We start from the raw sequence: 17,980 nt of genomic DNA, 5'->3' as shown, positions 1-17,980 counted from the left end.
ATCTATCTATGTATGTATGTATGTATGTATGTATGTATGTATGTATGTATGTATGTATGTATGTATGTATGTATGTATGTATGTATGTATGTATGTGTGTGTGTGTGTGTGTGTGTGTGTATGTATGTATGTATGTATGTACACACATAGCGTTCAACCATTCATTGGTAATGCTGATTAGGCTACACTTATTTACACTCGCAACGATATAAACGCTTACGAGTCTAACCCATGATAGTCGTTTATCCTATGAATGCAGCATTGACTTGTCACATGTGTTTGCTTAATGTCCGTGAATGTACCATGGGCTAAAGAGGGGACATTGAAATAAAAACTATTTAGCATGTTGTTTTAAATCATTTTAGTTACTGATGGTTATTTACACAGTAAAGCCCAGTTTCTCTATAGCTAATTGGGTTTACATCTCATAGTTTGTTTACAGGTGCCCGTTTAACTCGGGACATCTCACAACATAGTCTCATGTTAATGAGGGTACAACTGGTAACCAACAACCTTACATAAAGGCATATTTTTCTTTTGAAAGTGACCTGATAGATTATTTCAGAATGTTCCCACATGTAAATAAGTTATTTGAACACTGTGTCCATTTTGTATTATGTTACCCCATCTCAATGATTAGTTTTTCATCAGCTGTAACAAAGGGACATGCTGTGATTATCTACTGGGGACACTGCTGAATACACAAACATAGCACATCTCTCTACATCACAGTGACATAAATGCATGTTGTTCAAAATGGCTCATCACTGTTCACAGCCTTTTGGCCTTTTACTCCCGCCCCCATCACCCGTCCCTGTGTGTGCAGGACTACAAGTTGAATTTTGGCCTGTACAATAAATATGTGGACAACATTTGGCACGGTGGAGTGGCCACCATTGAGTCCTGTCAAGGGGCTGAGGTGTGGGGGGTCATTTGGACTTTGAGCAACGAAAACCTCCCGAGCCTGGACAAGTGAGACACTCATTAACCCAGCCTTTTTTTCAGTTCATTGTATTGTTGTTAACTAACTACAGTCTGGTTGTTCTCTTTATGTCCTCAGTCAGGAAGGGGTGAATGAAAGCTATTACTCTCCTCTTGAACTTTCATTAGAGACTGACAAAGGACTCCTACTGTGCAGGACTTATCAGATGAACAATTTCCACGCCTGCCCTCCCTCGCCTCAGTACAAACAGGTGTGTGCATGCAAACACAACCATTGCCCAATACAACACACTAACACAATCATTTTCATATCAATTACTCACTTTGAATTCTTGAAGAAAGTTTTTTTTTATCTCATGCCTCCGGGGTGAACAAATGATCAATTTGGGGCTGTGTTTAACATCTGAGAAACTATATTATAACATCTGTTTCTCACACAACAATGCAGTATAATCTGAATCTCATTTATTCAGGGGAACGCTCAATACTTCCCAAAGAAGATTTTTTACGAAAACCTTTCTAAATATTAAACTTCTTCATAAACATTAGGCTACATGCAGGGATAAGTTGCCTTAGTTGGATGGTTTTTTTTATTAAATGGTTTGAGCGAAATTAGTATATGACTGGCCCCCCATTTTTTAAGTGTCCTTTGTTTACCATGGAAATATGTACCAACAACAGTTTACTTTAAAAATGCAAAGTGACACGGGGTGAGTAATTGATTTACAAGAAAAGGCCATTTTGGTGAAGTATTCCTTTTAAGCTACAACAGCAATGAGTGACACATTCCAATTGACTTAGTGCAATGTTTTGTGACTAAATTCACATGTGTAACAGAGTGTGTCTCTGCATGTGTTTCTTATCAGGTGGTGTAGTGGAGAGTTAGAGATAACTCAGTGTTGGCACTAGTTTTGTGTCTATCACTAGGTTCACCCAGGTGTGTCGGCCAGAACACCACTTTAGGCCAAAGGTCCAGAATAGAGGAAATGAGGAACTAAGATGAGGCTTGACTTCTTTACTTATTTAGGCAGACATACAGATATTTGTCTGTGTGGTTTTTCCTACAAGGGAAATAAACAAAANCAACAAGAAGTTATTAAACCCTCCAACAGGATGTTATTACATTCTCCAGTTATCAAACCCTTGAAAAGGAAGTTTGTGTGTGTGTGTGTGTGTCTGTCTGTCTGTCTGTCTCTGTGTGTCTGTGTGTCTGTCTGTCNTGGATAAAAGCGTACAGCTAAATGCAATGTAATGTAATGTAGTTATGTAGGATAATGTTTATGTGGCGTTAAAGGTGAGATATTATGTGTTAACAGTTCTGAACTGTTAACACATAATATCTCACCTTTAACGCCACATAAACATTATCCTACATAACTACATTACATTACATTGCATTTAGCTGTACGCTTTTATCCAAAGCGACTTACAATAAGTGCGTTCGACCAACAAAGTACAAACTTGAAGAAAACAGAATCATATAAGTACATCAGGTTTCATAGAGCTAAAACATTTCAAGTGCTACTCAACTGGCTTTAGATAAGACAGTCCTTTATTAGTATACAAGTGCTTTGTTAATAGTTCCATCGCTCGAAGTGGAGTCGAAAGAGATGAGTTTTCAGTCTGCGCCGGAAGATGTGTAAGCTTTCTGCTGTCCTGATGTCAATGGGGAGCTCATTCCACCATTTTGGAGTCAGGATAGCAAACCCAGGTGTTTTTGCTGATGGGAACTTGAGTCCCCCTCGCAGAGCGGAGTGCACGTGCTGGGGTGTATGGTTTAACCATGTCCTGGATGTAGGAAGGGCCAGATCCATTCGCAGCAGGGTACGCAAGTACCATTGTCTTGAAGTGGATTCTAGCAGTTACCGGAAGCCAGTGAAGGGAGCGGAGGAGCGGCGTGGTGTGGGAGAATTTAGGAAGGTTGAAGACCAGACAAGCCGCTGCATTCTGGATGAGCTGCAGAGGTCGGATGGCACAATGGCACATGCAGGTAGACCAGCCAGGAGGGAGTTGCAGTAGTCTAGGCGTGAGATGACGAAAGCCTGGACCAGAACCTCCGTCGCTTTCTGGGTCAGCTGGGGACGTATTCTCCTGATGTTGTAAAGAGTGTATCTGCAGCAGCGGGTTGTAGCAGCCTATCCTATTACATTAATAATAGATCTGTGCCACTCAACACGGTGTATACACCCCTAACTTTGAGACAGGAGTGCCGACTCACTTGACAAGTGACTTAATGAGCAGCCAAAATAAACATGCACGCAGCATGCACCGATCACATGAGCATGGAGACTCTGCATTAAGCCACATCGGCACAGAAGTTATCACAATAATAATGTCGTGTAGAACAACATAACAAGCTGCACTGTGGACAAACACTCACGTTCATTTACGCACACAATACGAAGCTTAAGATGGCATAACTTTTCTGCAACTACTGACGCACATTACCCTCTGATGTGTGACGTCACCCAAAACACGTGGGTTAGCCCCTCCCCACTATGAAGGCACATATATATATATATATCAATAACTTTGGGGCGTTTTCTACAGGTGGTGTGTTTGGGAGCCGAACAGAACGGACTCCCGGTGGATTACCTGAAGAGGCTGCAGGCCATTGAAACCAACAACTACAGCGGCCCCTCCTTACTTGATCAAATCACAACAGTCACAAAGTAAAGATTGAACATTAACATTCTTAAAATTTGGATCAGTTTACAAATCTTCATCATGTTTGTAGCAGAATTGAAAACAAGATAAAGTACAGAATATATTTTAGGTTCCTAACTTCTCTTACTAGAAGTTTCTGGAGCTTTTGACCTGTATTTCCCAGTCTTTATTATTACCATAACCATGTAATTAATAATGATATCATATAAATGAAGGATTATAAAGGTATGACATTGCAAAAACTGTGGGATTTAATTAACCGACTGTGGAAAAAGTTAGTAACTGCACCCTGAGGTTTAGGAACTAATATTTCTAAGGTCAAAACTGAATCAGATATGAAAATTAATCAGCACCACAATGTGTCCAGAAGGTGGTGATGTATTCACTCTAGTATCCTTATCTTTTATTTCCAGCTGCTGTTTTTAAACAATTACTGTATTTTATTCAATCACAATGGAAGATAACATGTACGAAACTGTGGAAATTGGTTATATTTCAGGATTACTCAGGGTAATATTAAACACTGAGTAACAAACACCCTTGAGACTCTCTCGTCATCCATTTTCTGTTATTCTCCTTTTGATGATCAAGGCATTGAGACGTTTTTAATTATATTCAAGGCCATTCATACACGTTCAAACTTGTTGAATTAAACACTGTTAAATTCAAAATAGGTTTTATTATAAAATAAAAATAAAAAACAATTCTCTGAATCATTTACGCAAAATGATTCCACTTTATTTGTTACAACACAGTGGTCACTCTTGAACATAATGATAATTTGTAACTCTCCCAACATTTTAGAGCCTCTAGGAATTATAGAAAATACACATGTAGTACAAAAAAAAAACACTGTCAGGAGAACAGAAGATATATGGTGAACACCAACTAGCTTGTTTTATATTTCTAGGTAAATATTCCACACGTCTATGCAAGTATGTAGAATACACAATGGCACACATCTTAATTTCCTCTGACAATCAAACATAGGCCCATGCAAGTGAAATGTCCAGAGTTGTATAATAACCAAGAGTTTTACTGAGAACGTTTTCGAGAATTGGGTTTCAAAACTGCCATCTGCAGGAGTTGGTGAGCAAGAAACAATAGTGGGATGTGCAGTGAACGAACATGGGAAAAAAACAAAATGCACATAACACAAATAGGTCAAAATATGTTTTTTGAAAAAGGGTATAGTATAAAGTATAAACCAAGTCCTCTTAAAAGTGTCTGCACTTAAGTCTTGTTTTAAGCAGACAAGCAATGGTGGAATTGAAACACAATTTTATACAAATGGGCATAAATAAAAAGGTGCCAATAAAAGCAGCTATCAGGAAAAAATCAGTGCTCAACTTGAAGTCAGTAGCCATTGTTGAACAGATTGTAACCAGCTGAATACTGCTGCAGCACAACAGTTTGACACCATTTTATCCCGGACAACTCATCTGTATGGTTATATTCTCTGCCTCTATGATGAAATTGGGATATGGACCACTGACGACATACTGAAGTCAAACAAAGCTCTACTAATGTGGGCTACATTAAGAGACGGCCCTCACTGACAGGTTACGTGTTTGTTAGATAATACATTATGTGCACTGTATGTTGAGTTTCTCTAGTGACTGTCAACACAATAGGCCATCTTTAAATTATTCTGTAATTTATTATTAAGGGAAATCTGCATTAGCTGTGTTTTACATTTCCATTGGCTCCACCTCCGGTAACATATCAGTAGCTTTCTCCTTTCCACTTTCAACCATCGCCTCCGGTCCATCTTCACTGTTTTCCATCTGCTCTGTTGAATCAGTGGGCGGCCGCTTTGCTGTTTCGGCGTGTGGTTGCTCTGTGGTCTCTGCCGGCTGCTGTTTGGGGATCAGGAGATTGTGCTTGGTTTTTCTCAGCTCCGTCATGTTGAATCCGAGGAAAATGGCCGCCGTGTTCTTCTTGAGGTTCTTCATGCACTTGCTGCGCCTCTTGCTGAAGCAGGCCGCCAGCTCTGGCTTGCTGATGGACAGCCTCTTGCACAGCTCTTCGCTCTCCGTTTTGGACGCGTAGGGGTTCACGTTGAAGTACTTCCCAATGAAGTCTTTGCGCTCCTCACTGTCACGGCGGTCGGTGGCGGTGGGCTCCAACACCAGCTTCACTGTGGGGTCAATCTTAATCACAGGCTCAGGCGGGGGCAGCAACCTGTCCTGCTCTTGTTTCCTTCGCATGGCTGCCCTTTGTTCCCGCTCTCGTTTGTTGGTCTCCATGACCTCCCTCCATGCCGTCTCCAGCCTCTTCTTAGACTGCAGCTCTGCCTCCGTCTCTGGGTGCTCCGGGGCAGCGGGGGCAGCAGGGGCAGCGGGGGCAGGGCGGACAGCCTGAATCACACGGGCTGGAGCTATACTCTTCGTCATAGTCATCCCTTGTGGCATTTGCAGAAAGTAAACCGGATGACTGAGCTGCTGGACTTGTTTGGGCGGCTGCGATGGAGCTGCTGCGGGTTTAGGTGGCTGCGGTTGTTTTGGTGAACAACGGCACCGCTGAATGTGAAGCATCACCGCCTGCTGGGTCACCTTCCCCGTATACACACCGTTGCAGTATATGCATTTGAAAGCCTCCGTCTTTAGGATGGCATGAATGGTTGGGGCTACCAAGTGTTTTTGCTTTAGGTGCTGAAGGTGATCGGATTCATTCTGAAACTTTTCGTCGCAGAAGGGACAATACGAGCTGTTGATTTTCGCAGGTGCCGAGCAGATTTCCGGCTGGCTGCTCGGCTGCAACTTGAAGAAGATAAGGTCGAGGGAACTTGTGACGAGGGCTAGATTCACCTCGGTGTCTCCTAGCACCTCTCTAGGCGCTGTGGTGTTGACATCAAAGTAGGGGAACAGGATTCCTCCAACACCTTTAGAGTAGACTCTGTACTTCTGCCTCAGGAAATCACAGTATGCCTTGCCGGTGGGATTGTGCTGCTTCACATGCTCAGTGAGCTGTTTGATTGAAAAGAACAAAGCGGAGCAGTACAAACAGTTCAGTCCATGCAGCAGGTGTTGGAAGACGCTTTTTTCTGATAGCAGAATTTTGCACGTTAGACATTTGACAGTTTTGTCAGGCATTTTCTTCAAGAACGCTGCACGTGCCGCCACACTTTCTGACTTGATGGCTGGGGCGGATTTAGTCGTGTGGGCGACCTCTGTATGCATATCAAAGACGTTGGAGGGGAAGAGTTCGTTGCAGAGTGGACAGGTGATCCATTTCTTGGTTTGTGGTATGGAGTTTTTCGCTTGCTCAACAGCCTTGGCGGGGGTGCTTGTGCTCTGAGAGGCAGGCTTTGCTACCTGCATGGGAGCAAAAGTATACGTGGGCATGCCGTTCATTTTGTTGCCAGTCGGGATAAGGTGACTCAGCAGGGACTCTGACGTCAGCATGGTGCCTTGCAGGGTCACTTGGTTTGTGGGTGTGTTTTGTGTCACCAGAGCAGGCTGAGTTCCAGTCTGAGCTGCCACGTTGGACTGCGGTCCGGACTGGATAAAGATTTGCTGCGTTTGTGCGTTCTGTTTCAGTGGAGCAGGAGCTATAGCCATGTTAGACATTGCTGGAAGATTGACCATATTGGATCCTTGGGGCAAAGCACTTCGGAGGGATATCGTGGCACCAGGCTGGAGCAACCCTTTAGCTTCAGCGCTAGCTAGCTGCACTAGAGCCGATGCTTGAGGGGGAAGAAAAGCTTGGTTTGTTCCAGGGGCGCAGATCAGAGTGCCGTTGTTTGCAGCTGCTTGTAACTGCTGTAATGTCATCACCGTCCTGCCAGGTTGGCCGTTACTTGGGATAATCAAATTATTTTTGAACATTTGAGGTGGCTGCTGTGGTTTAGGAGCAATGTTTGGGAATGTCACAAACATGCCATTCCCGTTAGGCGTTGCTTTGGTGCTGCTGACCGTCTTGTTCTCATGAATCAGAGCCTGCACCTGTGTGCTGACTGAATGGTGCGCTGGCTCGACCAGCATGTGATGCAACATTTGGTCAAGGTTTCCAGTATTCACTTTGCACACCTTGCAGCAGTAGACCTTTATATGACTAGCCCCATTAGGGTGTAATCTGTAACCGATATACTGTTCGGACAATTTGTCCAGGTGCTTGAGAATGACGTGCTTCTTCATCGTAAATATGGAGGAGCCTGGCCATCCACATCTGCGACAATAATAGCGCTCATTTCCATGTTTGGCAGCAGGAGGGGCCTCCTTCAGCGCTTTTATACAGCTGGAATGGAAGTACTGCATGTGTCTCATGACTACCTGGGGGTGTGCGATGAAGATGCACTTGGAACAAGGTGCCAGCGTGCAAAAGGACTGCAGATATACATGGCAGCGACTGATGTGGCTCCTGAAGTTGTAGAGGTTTCGTGACGAGTACTTGCATACGCTACAGCACATAGTTTGAGATCGATAAGGCCACTGAATAAAAAAGAAATGAACAGTTAAAATGTGCGCAGTGTATCCCAAGCGTTCATAACATTTATATTGCGCTACACAACAAAGCAAAAGACTACGCTCCTCTTTCATAGGACAACATGATTCTCAACAGGTATGGGTTCACTAACAAGTCAGTATTTAATAATCAGCCTAGTTAACAATCATCCAAACGTGTCATATTCACCTTTTTCTGTCGTTTAAGATTGTATCCGTCTGTGACATCAAGCCAATCAGTTTCCTGATAGACCTCCTCCTCATCCGAGTCTCTCTCAGTGTTTTCATCGAGATCCTGCACAGCAAGAACACGCAAAAAAATGTTAATGTAAAATAAGTCTATTCAAAGTCATACATGGGAAGCCGTTGTAAAATAAACAACGCCATGCGGTTTAAACAATAGCAAGGCATCATAAAATGAATCACTCACCAATATTTCAACAATAATTGTTGCACCATTTTACTTTTGTAATCCTTTGCTGAGTTAGCAGTATTTGTTCCCATCTTCAATTTGTATTTATATCATCCATAGTAATCATTTTAGCTGCACCGTTTCCCTTTTTGAGAAGGCTCTTATAGTCACAATACCTGCACTGTAAATGACCTTATGTTTGCATTACTGCAATATTTTGTATTATTACCCCTTATTAGCACATAGTCTATTGTCACAGCTCTCTAAGGTAGTTGTGTTAGTGACTAGACATTCACTTTATTGCTTTTGTTTTTATTATGATGTTTCTACTCTTGTGTGTTTACATTTCCCTCAGGATCAGTGGCATATACAGGACTGTCTCAGAAAATTAGAATATTGTGATAAAGTTCTTTATTTTCTGTAATGCAATTAAAAAAACAAAAATGTCATACATTCTGGATTCATTACAAATCAACTGAAATATTGCAAGCCTTTTATTATTTTAATATTGCTGATTATGGCATACAGCTTAAGAAAACTCAAATATCCTATCTCTAAATATTAGAATATCATGAAAAAGTATACTAGTAGGGTGTTCAACGAATCACTTGAATCGTCTAATTAACTCGAAACACCTGCAAGGGTTTCCTGAGCCTTGAAAAACACTCAGCTTGGTTCAGTAAACTAAATCACAAGTATGGGGAAGACTGCTGATCTGACTGCTGTCCAGAGGACCGTCATTGACACCCTCCATCAGGAGGGTAAGACACAAAAAGAAATTTCTCAAAGAGCAAGCTGTTCGCAGAGTACAGTTTCAAAGCACATCCACAAAAAGTCTGTTGGAAGGGGGAAATGTGGCAGGAAACGCTGCACAACCAAGAGAGATGACCGCAGCCTTAACAGCATTGTGAAGAAGAGTCGCACAGGGGATAGGGGGGAGCTTCAAAGACAGTGGACTGAAGCTGGAGTCCAGGTATCAAAGTCACTGTTCACAGAGGGGTCCGGAAATGGGCTACAATAGCCGTATTCCCATGGTCAAGCCACTTTTCTTGAACTCAAAGACAACGGAAAGAGGCGTCTACTTGGGCTAAGAAAAGAAGCACGACAGTGTGCACAGTGCTCCAAAGTCCTCTTTTCAGACGAAGCACAGTTTTGTATTTCATTTGGAAGTAGCGCCAGAGTCTGGAGAAAGGCTGGAGAGGAGCAAAGCCAGGGCGTGACAGGACCCCACAGTCAGCGTTGTGTTTTGGGGAGCCATGTCAGCTGCTGGTGTTGGGTCCACTGTGTTTATCAAGCCCAGATAAATGCAGCGTGTGTCCAAGAGATTTTTAGAGCACGACATGCTTTGCCGTCTCTGAAAAGCTCTATGGAAGATGAGGAATTCATTTTCCAGCATGATCTGGCCCTGCCCACAGTGCCAAAACCACCAGTAACTGGTGTACTGACCATGGCATTACTGTCTCGATTGGCCTGCAAATTCCCCCTGACCTGAAGCCCCATAGGAGCATATGTGTGGTATTGTGAAGTAGAAGCTGAAAGGACAGCCAGACCCAACCAATGCTAATGAGCTAAGGCCGCTATTGACGCATCCTGCATCCTACACCTCAGCAATGCCACAGGCTGATGCCTCCATGCACGGCCGCATTGATGCAGTAATCCGCTGCAAAAGGGATTTCCCAACCAAGATACTGAGTGCGGCAGTAAAACAGTTCAAATGAGTGATGTTTTGCTTTATCTGTTTACTTGGTCTGGGGGAACTTGCTAATGGTTTGAATAGGATTTTTGTGAGCCATAATCAGCAATACTTAAAATACATAAAGGCTTGAATATTTCAGTTGATTTGTAATGAATCCAGAAGTATGACATGTTGTTTTTTAATTGCATTACAGAAAAATAAAAAGAACTTTATCACAATATTCTAATTTTCTGAGACAGTCCTGTATATATATATAATTGCAAGGTTATAATGCGTATCCTAAACGANTATCCCAATTACAAGCAACGACACAACTACCATTATACCAATTACAAGCAACGACACAACTACCATTGCGGCGATTACAAGCAACGACACAACTACCATTATACCAATTACAAGCAACGACACAACTACCATTATACCAATTACAAGCAACGACACAACTACCATTGCGGCGATTACAAGCAACGACACAACTACCATTGTGCCAATTACAAGCAACGACACAACTACCATTATACCAATTACAAGCAACGACACAACTACCATTGCGGCGATTACAACCGGAGACATGACTACAAATCCGCCAATCACAAGCAATAACACAACTACAAACACGCCAATTATGAACAACGACACAACTACCATTATGCCAATTACAAGCGACGACACTACTACCAATATGCCAATTACAAGCAGTGACACAACTACAATTATGCCGATTACAATCAACGACACAACTACAATTATGCCGATTACAATCAACGACACAACTACCATTGCGTCGATTACAATCAACGACACAACTGCAATCACAAAGACTACACAGTCCAGCCACAGTACAACTTTCATTACAACTACAACACAGCAGAGCAACATCACAACAACTCCAGCAACCACACAAACAAGCAAAAGCACAGCAAGTACTCCTACAGAAGCTTCAGAAAGCTCGACAGCTGTGCTGACTACAGCAACACTAACAAACTCTACTAACACCTCTCCTGAGACTCCTGTGATGACCACCACACTCTCACCCACCCCTTTCACCACAAACCCAAACCTAACAGCCGGACCCCAACCCTCTTCACCTACCTCCATCACCACCTCCAGCTCTCTCCCTACTTCCCCAAGCAGTAGCACTGCAGCCCCCACTGGAAATACTACCACCCTTAGTCCCTCAGCAACAAACCCAGGAGGTAGGAACAACAACATGATGAGTGTTGATTTGTGTTATTTCATTCTTACAAAGTAAACTTTGTAAAATGCAGTAGTAGGAATTCAGCAAAGACCAGGAGTTAGGCTGCATATTTCATCAGTTTGCCAGGTTTTCAGGTCTCTCAATGCAGATTTTTGAATGAAACAGCGATTTAACCTTTATCTTTAAACACATTTCCTATAGGCCTAGTTGATAAGGCTAATGTCTCATTTACACTGAAGGATTCAGCTCAACTCCATTTGCTGCTGCTCAAAAGTATTCAATGATAGCATTGTGATGCTAATGAGGTTTTTTATCATGTTCACCATTTTAATTTAGCATGCTAACTTTTGCTAACTAGCTCGGTTGGATATTCTCTTATCTGTATCCTTTAACTGATTTTCACATATTTTTGAATGTTACAGTGACGATATATACCACTATGACTCAATCACCTGAACCATCAGTTGGTGATGCATCAGCTTCATCCACCACCCTCCCAACCCCCACCTCCACCATCAGTACAGGCACCATCATCACTTACACCACCCTGCGACCAACAGAAGTCACTACCACTAACTCCACCACAGCAGCCCCACCCACCCCTCCAGTCATAGGTTAGTATCTTCCAAAAGTTCCTGGTGATGCAGAACTTCATCAATTACCTCACTAACCAAATGTATTCTATTTCTTGGTTGGAATTAAATCCTGCATACACAAGCATACAAATTGATGAGGTGATTGTTTCAATGTTTTGTTGCTAAAGCGGTTTAAATGAGAAAAAAACTTTTGCTGATTTGTTTCATTCAATAATTATAAGGCTATAATCAATATCATAAAAACAACTATTTCAATGTTATGTAAATTCTTCAAGTTATTTCAGGTTAAACAAACTCAGTTCACATAAGAAAAAAATCTGATGGCTAGTTTTTAACAAACCATTTTTCTCCATTAGTGTGTCCTTCCGTCCCATGCCCACTTGAAAGCGTTTGTCTAAATGGCACTTGTCAGTGTCTCTCTGGTAGCTTCCTGGTAAATGGCCGCTGTGCACAAGGTAAGAACATAATAACATTTATTGTCTGGTCAGATGAGAAATGCCTAAAATACAAATCATTACAGGCTGTTGGTGGTGAAGCTTCCACCTTATTTTCTCCTCTCCTCTTCATTCAGCCCAAGTTTTCTCAGGCAAGCTTCATCTCACCTCCTTGACATTTAAAAATGAAATGAGCAACAGGTCCTCTGTAATATTCCACGAGACGGCGTCTCAGATCTCAGCAACGGTAGGTTGGGATCCCACAAAAGCATTTAGAATTTATTTGACACATTATTTACAGTACTTTAACCACATGCTTTTTCGGTTGCACAGCTCAGAAATGCCCTGAAGAATCAGCCGGGGTATAAACAGTCTGATGTTGTGCAGCTTAAGTAAGTATTTTTTTCATCTCCAACTGCTAAATATTATATGCCATATTAAAAAAAAATAGTTTAACATATTTTGATGCATTTCTATATTCTTTTAGACCAGGAAGTGTGCAGGCAATTGTTAATAACATCTTTGAAAACACCAACACCACTCAAAAGTCTGTTGATCAGGCCATTCAAGAGGCTATTATAGCCAATCCAGAAAATACATTATTGGCTAATGCTACGTTTATAGGTAAGTAGTGCTAGTAACAGGCTACATTAATTAAAGAAGAGAAGAAAGGTATTTCTCTTACATTTGTTTAAAATCTTCTGTTTTAGGTACAAACCTGTGTGTGCAGGAACCCTTACCCTGTGAGGTCTCAACTACAATGTGCACAAATACAAACGGCCGGCCTCTGTGTTCCTGCAGAGAGGGCTACATCTCTATCCTGTACTCAAACAGCAGCTGTAAAGGTCAAAGCAACTACTAAATATGCTTTATTCTCATATTGACTAGTGTTAGGTTTCAGTAAGTAAACTACAACATACTTTAGCATTTATGTTGTCATGTTAAAAAAAGGTACACTTTACAATGTGCTGCTACATTATGGATTATTAAAGCCTCATGTAAAAACAAAAAATTGTTTAGGTAAGAGTGCTTCCTGGATCCAAATAGAGCTGAAGTGAAGTCTTAAAAACTGCGCTTCAGTTTAGAAAACTGTAACAGAGCCTTCTTATCCTCAGTGAAGTACTTGTGTGTGAGAATGAGAGGGAGAAACAACAGGGAGCCAGACTTAGAGACAAGGTCAAGAGTGGTAGTCTTTTCTCTATGTCGACCCTTGACCCTTACTTTATTTATCTCTCTAATTTACTTCTTTTTAATAGGGGGTTGTTTCCCAGGAAACACATTGAAGAATCACATCTTTCTCTGTCTTTTTCTTTTGAGGGTTGTGACTAAGGAGATGAGCTCTAGGCATAGTAAAAGAACAACAAATGCTGCATGCATTTTCTTTCCCAGCAAAGACATAATGTACCATTATGTGCTTATTTAAAATGGTCCATGAAGAGGCTTTTATTATGCTTATGCTTTCATTGCGTGTGCAGCCTGCCGTACTGTACATCTCCTTCTACCGTGACTCTGAGTGGGAAACTGTATCTTGTTATGTTCACATTTCATTCTAATTTTGTAAAAACATTGTGTGTGTGTGCGTGCATTTGTTTGATTGTTTGTTTAATCATTGTGTTTCTCTTTTATAGCGTGTCCAAGTGGGCAAAGGGCAGTGGGAGACACGTGTCAACCGTGAGTATACATTTTGTTTAAAGGGTATGTTTAGCATGTGCAGGGGTGGGATGTCTGTGTATTACTGTATGTCTGGGACATGTGGATGTGTAGGTGGCTCCCCCATGTGGATTCAACGCTAAACTTAATTGATATTCAACGAATATTGTGTTCAATCGCTCTGTTTTGTCTCTTAGATGTGCATTTGGATATGCTGGCTTCAACTGCAACGACTGTGAGTAACAAAGGACTAAACAATGCAGTAGCAACAGTCATGTGTGGACCCGTAAACATCAAAATGTCTTTATGTGTGTATTTACAGCTGCTCTGCTGGCAGTGGTGGTCATCTCCTGTGTACTGGGAGGAATTCTCATCATCCTTTTGCTGGCTTTGCTCATATACTGCTTCCGGTAAGGATATATATAAAAAAGTCCTTAACATACACTTTTACCAACATTAGCCCTGTAATTATTCAGAAAAAACGCATTGGGTAATATTCATGTCAAAAGACAGAAAAGTAGAGTTTTATTTTTGTTAAAAAGTGTTTTTGTTTTGTTTTGTTGTTACAGCATCACTTTTGATAAGGCTGGTGATATTCCATATTTTTCTATTTGTAAAAAATATATTTGCAATTCATTCCATCTTTCAGTGTACTTACAACACGTTGGTGGTAAAAAAGAAAAAAAAGTATATCATTTTTTTATAGTTTTTGAACATCAGTGTAGCTCTGTGACACAGGAATAATTCAAACAAGCTTTGGAAACAAAGAAAAGTATTATTGCATGACCATTTTGCATTTTCTGTTATCTGTACATCAGCATGCGAAGCTCAAAGAGCAAGCCAGACCTCAGTCGCAGTCCATACTCATCAGGGGACTTAAACCATCCCTGGCCCACTGGCATCACCCCCATCCCCCGAGCCACCTCTAACTGGGATGCCGCTACCCCCATAGAGATGACGGATGGGGGCAGCGCTCGTGCCAAAAAGCATCAAACCAATGGATTGGTGAGTTATCACACCTATCAATCACTTACCAATAATCCTAAACTCACAGTCTTGCATAGTTTCGATCACCACTAAATCAGCCTTTAGTTTGTTCAATGTTGCCCCAACATCTTACATCCATTTTGCATCTGCTTTTCAACCCAATGAGCATAGATTTGATAATTTACAGGAAAGAAATACATCTAGGTGAGGTGAATATCAAGCTTAATTAGACATGTACATTTCTAGAAACATATATATTGTTTCAATGGCTGTAGTTGCTACCCTAGATACGCTGAAACATGTTTTGTTGTACACACATTTAACTCAGTCTTAGCTCTAAACACCTGGATATTTTTGACCTGCAAATCAACACATCCCTGCTCACTGGGTATATAATCATCTCATCATTTCAGAGACAGATTTGATGCTTTGCTGATATGTTATCAGTCCTACCCACATCACAATGTTCAACCCACTCATCCAGAATGTATATTTATAGTGGTAGCACATAGCTCCCTATCATGCTCCCTGCTTTGCCTGACTCCCAGTATGTTGCTTTAGGGGTTTCATCCGAAGCAGAAAGGATGGAAAAAGGTAAGGCATGGCTTTGCTTTTAGTTTCTGATTTGCCTTGGTTCCCCCTGTTGATGATTTAGACAGAGTGAGAATAACGGTGGAAGGATTCCCGGGGTGATGGGGAGCTTCATGAGAATCTGATTGTTGTGGAAAGCCGTGTGCTTTCATCTACATGTTAATGTAGTGAGTGACAGTTCAACCTCAGCTGATGCTAGGTGGGGGAGTAGTAATTTTCACTGCATATTGGTGAGGGTTACTTGTGTATGTGTGCTTGGCTTTGGTGGGTGTTTGTGTATATATGTCTTCTCTGAAAGATACTAACATGTTGACTGTTTCCACTGATGTTTCAGTCCGGATCATACGATCTCAACCCAGATGGAATGAACACCTTCACAGGTAAAAATCCCTCGCGTTACTCCTATCTGGTTCAAGGACATGAGAACCCCTACTTCTTACCAGGAGAAGGCTGTAAAAACTGAGGACATCTGTGTGAAAATGAGGAACACGGATCAAAGAGAAGCCACTGATTTAAACTCTGGGTATACAGGACCAGGAAAATGTATCCGTTCTTGAACTTGCTTTGAGTAAGAACAATTCTTTATTGATAAACAGCCACCAAAGATTTTCCTTCATAACATTTTTATTTGAGGTTTTGTGTTCTTTGGGAAAGCTGAATGTTGCGACTTATAACCAGTAGGTGTCACTGTTGCTCAGGGACATTTTCTTCTGAATCTGACTTTTTAATATTTATAAGAAATCCTCATGTTGACTTTATAAATGAAGCTTCTTATATTGATAATTGCACTAGAGTGTATGTTAAGTTTACGACCAATGGTTAGCCTGGAATGGAACGTACTTTAAATACTGGGTTTATTGACACTTTTCTGATGTGTATGATGATTTTTTAGACAAATTAATCTTGTAAGACTAAAGGGGCTGGATCTCTTGTTCTGGGTATTTTTAAAGGGATTATTTTATCACCTCTTCAGCTAAATTTTCTCTGTATTTGTTTAAGCTGCATTTGCAAAATGTGCCTGTTTGAATAGTCTGTTTGACACAGGAAATATGCAAAGCTGGTGATAAAGTTTGTCTTATGGATGTGCCAACCGTCACTTTTATACATTTAGTTTGACATTTCTTAAATATATATTTATCCTTGTGTGTCTGAGACAGTGCGCTATTTAAGTGTGTAAAGGCTATGTAAATAATTGAATATCTTTGGCACAGAATGAGTGTGTGTGCGTGTGTGAATGCAAATAAATTAATGTAAACACAACGATTATGTTTCTCATCTTTGGTGGCTTTGTTAATACTGCTTACATTTCCCGTTATTTAATTATAATGCATTTCTGTGTCTTTTCAACAGCCTCTCCCTGTCACTAATCATCATTATAGATTAGGATGACACTGATAAGTAGTATTTTTATATTGTGCTTTTGAGGTTGCGGAGCGCCCAAGCCATCTTAAGCACCTTTAAATCATATCATACCTTGTTTTTTTGCCTTTATACTTCTTGACTTTTACAATCAGATTTTCTGTCAAACTGAATTTTAAAACACATTTAAAATAGAGCAATCGGTTGATTTAGCAGATATTAATCACACACATGACGATGAGGGTGCCAACTGTTCTTTTATTTATTTATCTGACCATTCTACTAGCATTTACTAAACTGACCAACAGGGTGGCGATAAAATGCCAGGATTGGCCAGAAAAGAAGAAGAAGAAGACTACAAACTAGGAAAAGTAACGCAAACAATTCTGTATTTATAATCCTTAGAAATGGGCTTTGCAAAAGATTTCTGCAGAACATACTTCCAAAACGTTTGTTAGATCGCAGCCTTATACTCTACACGTGATTTGGTGAGTAACATTGAATGTAGACAAAACTAGACAGGGCACCTTTAGTTTACAGTAATCACAGGCATCAATTTTTCCAATTAAACTACATATATACACATGCGAATCATTCATACATGCTTTAGCAAGAATCGACCTTCATTTAAAGGTCCCATGACATGCTTTTCTGGTTATTAGGCAAGGCAATTCAAGGTGCTTTACAAAAATGAAAGACATTCAGACAAAGGCATTTAAAAACAGTAAAAGATAATAAAAGAAACATTAAAAGAAAAAGTAGCCTACATGAATAAAAAGTACATGAATAAAAAAAGTACATGAATAAAAAGTTACAGTGCAGTTTAAGATATGAATAGTTCACACAGAAGTTCCACTTTACTGATGCCTTTCTTTAAGGTGTCTCCGAACATGAGCTGTGTACGCTGGATGGCACATACGTCCCGAGCAGCATACACAGACAGAGCAGCACTTCCTCACACAATGCCCAACTTTTGAACCTGTACGGAAACAATTCTTCC

The 17,980-nt window shown here is 41.0% G+C and overlaps 3 protein-coding genes across 3 annotated transcripts in view; 2 read left to right on the top strand and 1 right to left on the bottom strand.

Annotated features, from left to right (window-relative positions):
• Positions 1–4,146, top strand: part of LOC104963997 (gamma-glutamylcyclotransferase) — a 6,346-nt gene extending 2,200 nt beyond the window's left edge. The window contains exons 5-7 of the mRNA XM_010792698.1: positions 778–972; positions 1,061–1,193; positions 3,493–4,146. Of these exons, the coding sequence (XP_010791000.1) occupies positions 778–972; positions 1,061–1,193; positions 3,493–3,618 (454 nt within the window). The 3' untranslated portion in view covers positions 3,619–4,146. The remainder of the gene's footprint in view (positions 1–777; positions 973–1,060; positions 1,194–3,492) is intronic.
• A 95-nt stretch (positions 4,147–4,241) lies between these two features.
• Positions 4,242–9,966, bottom strand: LOC104963995 (ADNP homeobox protein 2). Its single transcript, XM_010792696.1, has 3 exons — positions 9,955–9,966; positions 8,245–8,349; positions 4,242–8,042 (listed from the first exon to the last, which is right to left on the bottom strand). Exons 1-3 carry the CDS (start codon positions 9,964–9,966, stop codon positions 5,301–5,303), a joined length of 2,859 nt encoding a protein of 952 aa, XP_010790998.1. The 3' UTR covers positions 4,242–5,300.
• A 494-nt stretch (positions 9,967–10,460) lies between these two features.
• On the top strand, positions 10,461–16,848 carry LOC104963991 (protein HEG-like). Its single transcript, XM_010792693.1, has 14 exons — positions 10,461–10,612; positions 10,679–11,361; positions 11,786–11,977; positions 12,316–12,414; positions 12,531–12,640; positions 12,727–12,785; positions 12,881–13,017; positions 13,104–13,238; positions 14,022–14,064; positions 14,241–14,278; positions 14,366–14,453; positions 14,862–15,048; positions 15,592–15,624; positions 15,956–16,848. The coding sequence occupies exons 2-14, from the start codon at positions 10,737–10,739 to the stop codon at positions 16,082–16,084; spliced, it is 1,875 nt and encodes a 624-aa protein (XP_010790995.1). The 5' UTR covers positions 10,461–10,612; positions 10,679–10,736; the 3' UTR covers positions 16,085–16,848.
• The last annotated feature ends 1,132 nt before the right edge of the window (positions 16,849–17,980 follow it).

Source organism: Notothenia coriiceps, unplaced genomic scaffold (genome assembly GCF_000735185.1).
Source record: "Notothenia coriiceps isolate Sejong01 unplaced genomic scaffold, NC01 NC01_scaffold00036518, whole genome shotgun sequence".
NCBI lineage: Eukaryota > Metazoa > Chordata > Actinopteri > Perciformes > Nototheniidae > Notothenia > Notothenia coriiceps.
Note: the sequence above shows the minus strand (reverse complement) of the source record. Positions and strands in the feature narration are given on the sequence as shown.

Coding starts and splice junctions, on each gene's coding strand:
- LOC104963991 (XM_010792693.1), top strand. CDS start 10,737: ATGACTACAAATCCGCCAATCACAAGCAATAACACAACTACAAACACG. Junction 12,415..12,530: donor AAATGGCCGCTGTGCACAAG/GTAAGAACATAA, acceptor CTCTTCATTCAG/CCCAAGTTTTCTCAGGCAAG. Junction 13,018..13,103: donor GGCTAATGCTACGTTTATAG/GTAAGTAGTGCT, acceptor CTTCTGTTTTAG/GTACAAACCTGTGTGTGCAG.
- LOC104963995 (XM_010792696.1), bottom strand. Junction 8,043..8,244: donor ATCTTAAACGACAGAAAAAG/GTGAATATGACA, acceptor TTTTTTATTCAG/TGGCCTTATCGATCTCAAAC.